The sequence below is a fragment of the Salvia splendens genome, chromosome 7 (assembly GCF_004379255.2).
Source record: "Salvia splendens isolate huo1 chromosome 7, SspV2, whole genome shotgun sequence".
NCBI lineage: Eukaryota > Viridiplantae > Streptophyta > Magnoliopsida > Lamiales > Lamiaceae > Salvia > Salvia splendens.
The window spans coordinates 11,472,302-11,485,039 of record NC_056038.1 but is presented as its reverse complement, the minus strand read 5'-3'; the positions used below and the strand labels follow the sequence as shown (position 1 = coordinate 11,485,039).

General features: G+C 38.1%; 2 protein-coding genes and 1 pseudogene across 2 annotated transcripts; 2 read left to right on the top strand and 1 right to left on the bottom strand.

Annotated features, from left to right (window-relative positions):
* Positions 1–529: 529 nt before the first annotated feature.
* On the top strand, positions 530–862 carry LOC121810390 (ethylene-responsive transcription factor ERF095-like). Its single transcript, XM_042211171.1, has one exon. The coding sequence runs from the start codon at positions 530–532 to the stop codon at positions 860–862; it is 333 nt and encodes a 110-aa protein (XP_042067105.1).
* A 615-nt stretch (positions 863–1,477) lies between these two features.
* On the top strand, positions 1,478–3,598 carry LOC121740925 (annotated as a pseudogene).
* A 52-nt stretch (positions 3,599–3,650) lies between these two features.
* On the bottom strand, positions 3,651–5,225 carry LOC121742632 (1-aminocyclopropane-1-carboxylate oxidase homolog 1-like). Its single transcript, XM_042135830.1, has 3 exons — positions 4,682–5,225; positions 4,185–4,509; positions 3,651–4,073 (listed from the first exon to the last, which is right to left on the bottom strand). Exons 1-3 carry the CDS (start codon positions 5,188–5,190, stop codon positions 3,822–3,824), a joined length of 1,086 nt encoding a protein of 361 aa, XP_041991764.1. The 5' UTR covers positions 5,191–5,225; the 3' UTR covers positions 3,651–3,821.
* Between the last annotated feature and the right edge of the window lie 7,513 nt (positions 5,226–12,738).

Below are 12,738 nucleotides of genomic sequence, written 5' to 3'. Positions count from 1 at the left end.
ATGGAAAAACGGGACTCCTATTCGCGGACAGTGGGAGTATTCGTCACTGGCTAATCAACTCTGACATGTCATAATTACAGAACTTTCCATGTATTATTGCATTAGAGTGTAACAAGGTGAATATACACCTCAAATTGAGAATTATCTATAATTAACTACTGTATGCGTATTTAATTTGCTACTATATGTGATGCAAGTTAGTGTAGAACGAGACGCCAGCAAACTGACTTCACGCCAATTTGGACCATTTGTTGAAACCCAATTCATCACGTGAGGATCGGATATTTAACTTTAGGAAAACTATGTACTTTTGATTCGTTGAAATAAGAGTGGAAAAGACTAGTCTCAAATGTAAAGTATCCGAAGCCACCACATTGACCAGACCAGATACATTGCATACCAAGTTATTATTGGTCTAAATTTGAAGCTTATATCCACGTGGCTTTATATCTCTACCACATGATCATCCAAGTAGAACATATAAAATGCCACATCACAAAAACAAATGCTACTCCTAGTAAATCTAAAAATGGACAGAGAAATCAAGTATAGAGGTGTGAGGAAGCGGCCGTGGGGGAAGTATGCCGCCGAGATACGAGACTCCGGCAGGCAAGGCGCGAGAGTGTGGCTGGGGACGTTCAATACCGCGGAGAAAGCTGCCAGAGCCTATGACCGCGCCGCCTACTCCATGAGAGGTCACAAGGCGATCCTCAATTTCCCACAAGAGTATAACTTGCCAAGCAGCTCCTCGCATTTTGCCTCCTCGTTGGATAACGGGAGACAAGTTTTCGAGTTCGAGTACTACGATGACAAGTTGTTGGAGGAACTTCTTGATCAAAATCACCAATCTGAGAATAAGTAGCTAGTATTCAACTCACTAATTAATAACCTATTTATTCTACTGTCTTAACAAAATTATTCTGTGAAAATGGCTCAGATTTATTGCTATATTGTGTTTATATGCATGTAAGATTGATCAAGTTTGTAACACTCTTCATGCATTAAACAATTGCGTGTGTTACGTATTGTAATGCTATTTAGCATGCATAGTGTGACATCTCACTTCGACCGAATAAATGTCAAAATTTAAAATTTAAACAGTGTATGTGTGCATGATTTCAGTTTATGACTACATTCGTCTAAAATAAAACTGTAAAATAATATTCAGAAACAAAATAATTAAGCTCTGGGCTATCCTATAATGCTAAGTCAAGTTATTGGTGGTTTAGGTCTATCAAGTTTGATTTTTGCTATACAAAATTTGATCCAATAACCTTGAATGTTCAGATTATTCTATAGATTTCAGATAAAAAAAATGTAGCACAATTAATAACAAGGATGTGATGTCATGATGCCCCACCATCCATAAATGGATAGCGACACAATATAGTAGTTTAACTCTAAAGGACATGAAAAATATAAACTTTTGGCAAATCTTCAACAAACGTGACATAACCATCCCGATAAAATAAGCATGCAGCAACGACTTTAATCTTCAACTTGCCCATTTAGTTAATACAATATTTTACTCGGCTTCTTCTCAAATCATTTCTACAGTCGAATCATTTCGTTCAAAATCGATCCATTTCTGTTGATGATTAATTTCGAATTTCCGAGATGCAAAATCATCATCATGTCGATTCATTCAGCGAGAAGTGCTGGTGTGATGTAGTCGATTACAGCAGCCTCTTGGACGACACCGCACCACCGCCGGGAGTTGTTACCGAGCCTTCTCCGTGAGTGCTTCAGTTCAATTTTTTCTATATTTTTGTTTTGCAAGTTAATTACTTGTAAATTAATTCTTGTTTATGAATCTTTATTTTCGCGTATTTTATTGGGTTTTTTTTTTCGTGATAAAAACTGTGCAAGGTTTTCTAATCCTATGTTGGAGCAGTGTTTGTATGTCAATTGATTGCTCACAGAGTGGAATTACAACTCCAGCTCTTAAATCTGAGGAGAAAGAGGATTTCAAAGAAAGAGGTAAATAAATCATTTCTGATGCTCTTCAACATATATAGATAAAATTTTAAATAATCACGAAAATAGTTAGCTTCTTAGTTCTACAAAGTTGTTTAGCCATATCCCTAAAGTAGAATCAGGTATTTTTGAAATGAAAAAGGATGTTTCCCACCCACCAATTATGTCGAATCATCTCATATCCCTTGAAATCTGCCTGGTCAACGCCACCTCCAAATTAGTTTGTTGGCTCTCTTAGAATCCTTTTCGATTGACTTCCAATTTTATTTAAACATACAAGAGTCGATATAAGTTTCGATTTCAGAATATTTTGTATTATCAATTAGTATATCGTAAATTGCTGCAATGATTTTTTAAATTATAAGCTAGGAGTATTAATTTTGCATCAATTCATACGTTCCACTAACTTTTTTTTCCACTCACTTTCTTTTAAAAAGTCAAAAATTCTTTGAAATCCGCACCAATCAAATGTGAGAAATTTAATGGGGACTTAATCTATTAATTATAGGGGAAACATGTTGCTAATTGTTATTAGATGATGAAGCACGTTATAGTTGATAAAACGCTTCTTCTTCTTCCAATAGATTGAGAGGTCGAGTTATATTAGGGATAGATGACAAACCTTTGTTGATTATTTAAAAAAAACACTTATAATAAGACTTAGTTTTCCTACATCAACATGCTTGTGTACTGGATTATAGTATATTCTTGTATGTAGCACTAATACGGAGTATAATTTAGGCGTTTGGTTATGTTTTACAGGGGACGTTCTGATGTAAATGGTGGGATAGGAACAAAAGCATGCCGCGAAAGAGAGCGAAGAGGAAAATTGAATGACAAGTATGATCATCATTATAAGTTTCATTGATACTTCACTCGATCGTTTCTTGCCAACATACTTTTGCTTTCCAAATTCCAATCAAGGTGGATATAGAAAAAAATGTTGGTAGACGCTTCAATACTCAACCGAGAAAATATATATGCATATTACAAAAAAATATAAGTACTCCACATTTTAAAACTAATACTACAATATATTAACCTGATTTAAAGGTTAAAACTATGTTCTTTACTTCCTATTCATTTTTCTTCATTTCTTTCTCCAATTCAAGCTCCTCATAAAGTCATAATGCTTCAACCTTGGATTGTTTTTCTTTTAATGATACAGATTCATAGAACTCTCTGCCGTTTTGGGGCGTGAAAGCATTGGAAAAACTGAAAAACTGACCATGCTTAGTGATGCCATCAGACTCCTAAAACAGCTAAAAACTGAATCCCAGGAACACATGCAGATGAACACAAGATTAACCGAAGAGATCAAAATTTTAAAGGTTAGGCAGTTTACTATTCCATATATATTAAGATGGATCAGTGAAGATTGGATTTGCTAATATACAGGTGGAGAAAAATGAGCTCCGGGAAGAGAAGGCAAAGCTTAAGGAAGATAAAGAGAGGATAGAGCAGCAGTTGAATATGTATCAGGCCGACGCAGCTAAGAAGGTTCCCATGCTTCCCAGCTACGGCTTTGTTCCGATGTGGCAGTATTTGCCCTCCTCAGTCCGCGATACTACTGTTGATCATGTGCTCAGGCCACCTGCTGCTTGAACTTTTAGGACATTTCTCTCACAATGTTTTTTGTCATGCTTCATTGTAAATAAATCAGTACTACACACTTTTGGAAAAGACATCTTCTCACTTTTCATATTAATAATTCAGTTGTCATGTGAGTGAATTAACACACAATGTCTTAATTATTTCATACATAAACTTAGAAGTAAAAGATAATACACTCCATATATAATTCAGCATAAGCTCTGATTCTTTATCCATTTCAATTACCATCTTCACGCCTTGTAATAATCAAGAGCACGATAACTGTCGAGTCCAGAGTTTAGGAACTTCATTAGATAATCCTTAACCACAATCTCCTTGTATATCGCAGGATTTTCTTGTGTAATCAGTTCTTGGATAGGTCCATAAATCTTGCCAGTGTTTCCGAAAGGCCCGGATAGAAAACATGCCACTGAAATTCTTGGTCCGATGCCATTTGCTATTACCCTATGCTCATTGCTTCTGTATTTCCCATTCGACACCAACTAATTCAAACAAATGCAACATAGAATCAGTGAACAATGTTGTCTAACTAATTAACTAACTAACTAACTAGTAGTATTATTAATCCAATAAATGGAAACATAGACACATACCTGAAGAAGATCGCCGATGTTTATGACTAAAGCCCCTTGAACAGGTTGAATATCAATCCAACTATCTTTGTAGAAAACCTGCAAGGCGCTAACAAGTTGGTTTTGTAGAAGAATTGTGAGGAATCCAGGATCCGAATGTTTTGCCGTTCCGATTGCAAGATGAGGCTCGGGGCATGCTGGATAGTAGTGGCAGTGGAGACGATGCCCCTTTGAACATTCCATCTCTCTTAACATCTCAGGTTTGAGCCCCAGGCCCTCAGATAATAGTTCTAGTAGAATATTTCCCAATTTTTCCACATGTTTTGAGTACTCAACTGTTGAATCTCTACGAATCATCATGTTTACATGCAAATAAATATATACAAGAATTTGAAGTTGTTAATTACAATTAATGATCAAAGAACTTCAACCTAATAAGTGTGACGGTGAACAGAATAAAATAGAAAGGGGTGACAAGTAATGGGGGCGATGAAGGAAGTACTAAGAAAGACGCATACCTGCAAACGGCGGGTAACTGGTGAGGATGAAGGAGATGAGACCCTGAATTAGCCGAAATGCTTAACGTATCCCTCCAACCAGCAGTTTTGGAGTTGAACAGATCGAAATTGCTGCTATATCTCACACTCTCCCTCGCATCCCGGCTATAATACTTCTTCTTCTCATCCACATCCATCTCGTGGAAACGCCGCACGCCATCGATCATTCCATCGCAGACAGATTGAGGAATCCCGTGGCTCACCACTTGGAAAAACCCCCATGTTTCAGCAGCGCTTCTCACTTGTTCAACAATCTCCCTTCGCCCGCCGCTCAGATCGACCACCGGAACTTCAACTTCAACTTGATCAGCCTTGTCGTGTTTCAGCTCCTGAGCCAGCTCCTCCGGTGGCCTCACGAAGATTTGTGGGAGTTTGAAGAGACCTGCATCGTTGAGCCCTTTCACACCGGCTTTTGTTTCCTCGAAATCTCTCAGCAGTTTCATTCGGTCGTATTGCTCTGAATCTGCCATTTTTTTTGACTCTTTCTGATGTTGATTTTGGATCTATACAAAGTCTTTTATCTGTTTTAGTAAAATGCATAATTGTGGGTGTGGGGACAGACAGCTTGGGTACGTTTTATTTAAATAATCACATTGTTTACTTCGTCTTAATCTTATCACTTACTTATTTTTAAATGATAATCTGACGCTATCAACTTGTGATATTTTTATTGGGCGTTTACGAATTTGTCACATGTTACATTCCATTAATTTAAAAATCTTGCTTTGGTTAAGACGTAAGATGATTTAGTTGTTGAACGGAAAATGTGATTGAAACTCATTATTTTTTAAGTGCTATTCTCATCTTATTTAGATTGATTTAGTGGATTTACATGTATATTTAAGATATTGTAATTTGTATGGAAATTTCTTAACCTTTGTCAAATTCTAGTTTTGTATACTAATTTTAAAAAGGTTGATAACCATATAAAATTTTAAATTATTAAGTCAAATTTTGGTACGTTCGATAAATTTTCAAATTGAAATATATTAAACTACGAAGTTTCAATTTTTCTTTATTGTGCACAAAATGTCATCTTTTAACGATATTTAAACTGATGTATTTCATTAAAATAAGTATTACTATTTCTTTTATATTCCTTCATTTTCTTATTTCTCTTTTTATTTTATTGAAATGTTGTCATTTTTAATATCACCAAAAGATGTTGATTTGCATTGATGAGACAATTGAGAAAATTTATAGCTTCGTGATTTAATATTCCAATTTAAAATTCAAGGGACATACCAGAATTTGACTAAATTTCATGATTAAAATAACTATTAACACTTTTAGAAATCTATATGTAAATTGCTGATTATTAATTTGTTTAAATTTTGCAACTGAACTATTTATTTGTTTTCATTTTGGTTGACTTGTTTTACATTTTACTTTGGATAAGAATCTTTGGGATTGAGAATAATTGATAAATGTAACTTGTTATGTAATATATAAAACTTGTTTTACTTGAATTATTCATGTACTTTGAAACACTAGTTGGTTGTGATTTTGACTATATTTATGTTTTTTGATTCGAGATTCAATAGAGTGCGTATTAGTACAGGTTGACAATAAATAATACTCACTCCGTCTCATTGAAGATGATCTACTTTCCTTTTTAGTTTGTCCCAATAAAGATGATACATTACTAAAAATGAAAACACTTATCTTTCTACTTTATTCCCTCTCTCTTACTTTACTCTCTTCATTTCACACATAAAATAAAGTTGCATAAATTCTCGTGCCGCTCAAAGAAGGGCTCATCTTCCTTGAGATGGAGGAAGTACGTGTTAGTATGCAAGATTCAACGGATCAACCCCCAGTTGTATAAGTCAATAAGGCCGAGAGACATATAGACCGTACTTAAGAGCATCCACAGTGGTGCGGATGTCCCGGCGGACATCCCGACGGACTTCCCAAAAACACCTCCTGCCACGTCATAAGGACCTCCCACTGCACTGCCACGCCATAAGGACATCCGACTGCACAATGGCGGACATCCCCAAGGACATCCCGGCGGACATCCAAAAAAAAAATCGGTACATCCGCCGGGACGTCCGTCGTGGCACCGCAATGGCGGACGTCAAGACGGACGTCTCGGAAAGCCGCGGATGTGTGGTGTCCGCAGCCGACGTCCGCGTCCGCCCCTCCTTCGCCTAATGGCGGACGTCCCGCGCGGATGTTTGGCACGCCGGTCCGACCTCCGGTGAAAATCCTCCATTGTGGATGCTTAGTACTAATTGCTAGCTAAGAGTTGGACATAAACATAATATAGGTACATTCGAGAGGAGTCTATAATAATTTAATGGTCGTAGTAGAACTTGAGTCATATCAACATTGAACTAGTGATTCAGAGTTGTTGAAGAATTGATGAGATTATTACCCTATGATTTTCCTGCCCATCTCATCTTTATGATAGTAAGTAATTATTTTTCTTAGTTTAATATTTATTTTCGATATTAGTTATTAACCACCCATCTTCATTTGGTACTCTATATAGTACGAGAGGTTGCTACATCTTACCGTATCTATACAATAACTACATCATACACTTGGGATAAAATTGTCGGGTAATAAATAGTGTACAATGAATTTCCAAATATTATTAATGTTTCCTTCATAAAAATATGTTCTCGTGATGAGTTGCACACCTTGATGTACCATACCAGTATACCACCCATGTCTTTATGGTCTCTTTAATTGGGTTTTGATCTATGCAAAAATCAATCTTAATACAAAAATGCAGAATCAATCATACGGAGATTATATTTAGGTTATTGCTAGTGTATTTTTAGGTCATTACAGTAAGGATGATCTAAAATGATCTTAACATGACCTCAAAACCGAAATTTATAATATGACCTAAAACTGCTATATAATGACCCTCCGTGTTTTTAATTAATTATTGACCATTAGATTGTCAAATATCATAGTCAGAATTTGGTCTGAATTTTGTATTGAGATGCATTTTTGTATTGATATTTTCCATCTTTAATAAGTATATTTGTAAATTCATTTGAACATCTTTTGTCCAACGCCAGCTATGCACCAATGATATACAACTACTAATATACTCCATATTCTTTTGCGTCGAATCCTCATCAGCATCTAGTATATATAGGCTTCAGACATTTAAATAATGAAATGTGTTGTAATATTATAGTAGTACTATTACTTAATAATGAAATGTGTTACCCTACTTTTTTGTTTATAATATAGTATTCGTCATATGATAATATGATATCCTATCACACGACAAAAATGATGGCGTATGGAATGATGTAGTCCCTCCGAAAATTAGTCATATTTTATCTATTTCAGTCCGTCCCAAAAAATTTGTCTCATTTCACTTTTTATCTTTTTGGTAATGGACTTCATATTCCACTAATTCATTCATACTCACATTTTATTATAGAACTAATATATAAAAATAAGACTCACATTCCACTAATTTTTTCAGCTAACTTTTTATTACATTTTTTAAAACCTGTGCGTGATCAAAGTGAGACAATATTTGGGGATGGAGGGAGTATATGTTTAGATATAAGGTGAGCTGATCTTTTTATTTCTCATTTTCTATGTGTAACATCTCAGCTAGAAAGATGATGCCTTCCCAGAATCTTGGTTTGCTCTTCGTTTAAATCAATCTGTAAAGAAAATGTTGTCCGATTTAGGACCCGTTCACTTTACTAGTTTGGTTATGGCCAAGATATAATTCTTGGGCAGAAATTAGAGGTGGGACCCACCATTACAGAATTGATTACGTGTGTTCACTTAATCAAAAAGGACGGCGCCTTTTTTTAGTGTATTGACCAAAAAGCCATCACTCTTTCATCTCCATCTCACTGTGCCCATTTGTCATGCGGGGGTATATTTGTAACTAAGTCCCCATTTCTTGGGTTGATTATTTGTCCCGGATATAATTACCACCTCATGCGGCAGATTTGTTTCTAGCATTTTTGGTATGAACAGTGCGGGCCTTGACAAAATTCTCGGGCTTGAAAAAATAAAGCTGAGAAACTGAACAACAGATATTGCCCCTAATTGAACTCAAATCTGGGCATTTCAAGTAAAGTGAACGGGTCCTTAAATTATTCATTTCGTAGTTTGATGCCTCTGTATTACGATGCCAAAAGCTTGCTAATGTTGTTCCCAAATCCCAATGTATTTGGAGAGGCAATTTAAAAGCTTCCTAAAAATAAGATTGTCCACAATGGTGGCCCTTGAAGGCTACCAAAGTTGGCCCGGCCATGAAATGTGGCTCTGTATGGCCCTCCGCAATGATAAATAAACAAAAACAACAAGGGCCACGAAATGTGGCCCTCTCCAAAAAAAAATTAATTTGTTTACTTTTTTTAATTATATTTTTTAATTTAACTACAACAAATTTAATTAGCCTAATAATTTAGAAAATAAACATAATTTAACAAAAAAGTGAATTAAAGACAAATTTTCGTCGTATTATAAATAGATGAAAATTATACAACGAAAATTTTAAAAAACACTACACAAAAAGACGCCACCCTTCCTACTCGGTGGCGTCATCGGAATCCGGCACATCTTCATCACCACCTTCGTTGCCGCCGCCACCGCCCCCACTGCCGGTAGCTCCGCCCCGTCTCCGACCCATCGGCCCACCCCAACTTCGACCTCAATCTAAGAATGAGGTCGTAGCACATCTTCTTGGTGAGAGGGTTTGTTGACTTCTCGTACAAGGACAAGTTATCCCCAAGTTGCTACATCATCTGCACCTCCAGTGTTTGAGCCAACGCCGCGGTCGGTGATGGGCGCGGTGCTGACGCGCTCGCAGCAGAGACTTGGGATGCGGCTCTAGCTTCCCGGATGGCTGCTTGTTGGCCATGGGGGGCGTTGGCGCCTCGACATTGTCGAGGGGGGCTCCTCCAACACATCGTCATTCAGGTCGAATGCACGTGAGTCGCAACCACTGCTGTAGGTGCCGTCGGCACAGAGTTTTGTCCACTTCCCAGTAGGACCGGTCTCATCATCGCAGATCGCCTTGAATTGAGGGGAGTCTCGGAGAAGCATATATTCATTCCAGTAGGTGAACTTGGGCCAGTCTTCAGTGTTAAACAACTGATACGATAACGCCCGTACGTCGGCTTCGCTGCGGCCGCTTTCGGCATTCTGGAGTTGTCTCTCGTAAATGCTACTGAACCTCTTCACAGCTCTACTGATCCGGCCGAACTTCTTCCGGATCTGGCCTTCATCACGCTCGGCACTGTCTGCTGGTTTGAAGTCGTGGTACACAGTCAGGACGCGCCTCCAGAAGCAAACGTCGATCTGATTTGGGAAGTTGCCGTATCCTGAGTCTCCATACCCCGGGGAATCACCATCTCCACCTTGCATCTTTGGTAGGATTTTAATTAGGGTTTTGAAGTGTTCAAGTGTAAAATGGAGTGGAAAAAATGGAAATGGAAATGGTAGGATTTATAAAAGAATTTTCAAAAATTAAAAAAAAATTAAAATTTCACGGCCCAGTCGCCGTTTCGTGGCTCCCTGCAGTGGTGGGCCGCGGCTCACACGGCTCAGCCGCGTGAAGGCCGCGGCCGCGACTCTCTCGTGGCTCTCGGCCCTCAGCCGTGATTCGTGGCTCTCTGCAGTGGGGGCCGCGTACCTGAGCCCCGGGCCGCGGCTCCCCCACTGTGGACACTCTAAATTCATCTACGCATGATTTTGCGTCCTTCATTTTGTTTGGTACACCAAGACCTAAATTATTTGTTTATCTTATTTATGATTTCTATTTCCCCTCTGTCTCCCCATTGTTTCAATTTATTTATGATATCTATTCTCTAGAACTTGATAAGCATATAGTAACTAATTTTAAACGCATAAAAGAAATAGGTCATTATAAGAGAACATATTAAGTCATTTTAAAAATTAAATATTCTATTATAAACTAACAATGAAGTAACAATGACCTTACATGTTCTCTTCACTTTTTTAATAAAAGCGGCAAAGGCCGGTAACAAAAACAAACTAATGAGGATATGAAATATCTAATTTATCATGAAGCAACCAACCATGAAATCTAAAGGCTGTGTCTCAATAACATGAGCACCTCTATGAAAACTATAAGCAAAATGTGATAAAAAATCGGCAGAATAATACATTTCTCTATGCACATGGTGAATCGGTGCTGCATCAAACTTTTGGAATAACCCACATACCTTCTGCACTATGGAGCGACAATTAATAGACACTTCATTCCGTCCCATAATCATAGAGACTCCGACAAGGCTATCACTCTCCACTCTAACTTCCGATATCCCAGCTCCTTGGATAGCTTGAGCCCATAAAATATCGACCATATTTTTGCAGCCAGATGGAACAACTTCCAATGTTAGCTACGGAACCAGCTCTCCAATTCCCCAAAGCATCGCGAAATAAACCTCCACCAAACACATGATTTGAACTTTCCTCCAAAGAGGCATCCGTGTTTAGCTTGATAATATCCATCAAAGCGGTATCCGCCCACCAGACTAGGCACCACGTTAACTCTCATTCCCACACCGTCCATAAATCGAGCCTCTTCTACTACCTACCCTTTGCCGAGTTAAATATTTGAGCTATGATTCCTTTGGGCTCACCCTAACACCTTTAAAGATAAATCCACATCTCTTCTTCCATATATGCCGACATCTAATCCAAACAATTGAACACCATTTGAGACCACTCCCATTAATCGGTTGGAGCTAATATTCTGACCTAACCAATCAGTCAAAGTCAATGAACTATCAAAGAAATCATCATCCCCTCCATACCGCAACATTCCTTCCCAGGTTTTCCTAACATCAAGAAAATCTTTCAACATGTGCAAACTACTCTTTGAACACCACCACACATGTTGCAAAGCCTCGTCGACGAAATTCGCCGCCTAGATCGCTCTTCATTTATCATGACTCCATTGTTTGGAAGCAGCCAGAAGAAAACTTTTATTCGTTGAGGTCCATACCAACTCCAAACTTTCCTCCAAAGCGATTCTCTTTTTGTGGAGTCTGGCTCATTTCCCATATCGTTATAAGCTGATTTAATAGAGAAAGTGCTCGATGATGTCCGCGGTAAATCTCGTCCCACCATGCTCCTCATCTGGGGGCATAATTCCAGCTATATTATTTATAGACTCCTCTGGTAGAATTTTTTGGAACTTTGTCCATTCCCAGTCTGCCATTATCAAAGTAATCCACAGTTTTATAGAGCATGTGGTCAGGTATAGGCCGCGTAACTACTTCAGAAAGAGGCCCTTTAAGTCGAAATTCACTAAGGATTCCAGAATTGAACTCTTTTGCCCGTCCCTAGCGCCCAAACTAGCTTCTTATTCATCGAGGCCCAAGAGTTACAGACTAGTCTCTAAAAAGCGTACAAGAGACAGAACACACGGGTCAAACCCCACTGAAGGATTGAACTTGTACTTTGCACATATTAATCTTCCCCATAGTGAACTCAGTTTCGTAAGAATGTCCCGACAAGATTTCACGCCAAAAGCAAATTACCAACCTCAAGTCATGGATCCCCCCCACCATCATCCTTGGAGCACTTTATCCACTCTCAAGCTACCTTACTTAGCATTGCTTCTCCAACTTCATTCCCCACAAAAATCCTTTTATTGTCTTCTCCATAACTGATAGTTTCACAAAGTCCCATCGCATAAAGAGGCATAGTATTTAATATTGATTGAGCCAAAGAAATCCGACCTGCAAAGGGAGCTTAGTTGCATTCCACGCAGGTATCTTGTCTTCATTTTATTTTATCAGAATATAAGCATATGTGTCTTTATTCACCCTTTGATGTAACAAAGAGACCCATGACTGGCTTGCCAGAAGCGAAAATAGTATGTACTTGTGAACGATTGATTCCTGAATCCTGTCGAAGAATATGTTCACATGGAATGGAGACGTTAATATATTTAGCAACAAATTCTTTAATAGCCACAAGAACGAACCAATAAGCAACGAAACAGCAGTCCAAGTTGTAAGATCCAAAATCTTGCCGCTTACCTAACC

Excerpts from the sequence above, each read along its gene's own strand:
- LOC121810390 (XM_042211171.1), top strand. The coding sequence starts at position 530 with ATGGACAGAGAAATCAAGTATAGAGGTGTGAGGAAGCGGCCGTGGGGG.
- LOC121742632 (XM_042135830.1), bottom strand. The coding sequence starts at position 5,190 with ATGGCAGATTCAGAGCAATACGACCGAATGAAACTGCTGAGAGATTTC. Across the intron at positions 4,510-4,681 it reads CAGTTACCCGCCGTTTGCAG|AGATTCAACAGTTGAGTACT; the intron begins GTATGCGTCTTT and ends GATGATTCGTAG. Across the intron at positions 4,074-4,184 it reads ACATCGGCGATCTTCTTCAG|TTGGTGTCGAATGGGAAATA; the intron begins GTATGTGTCTAT and ends TGTTTGAATTAG.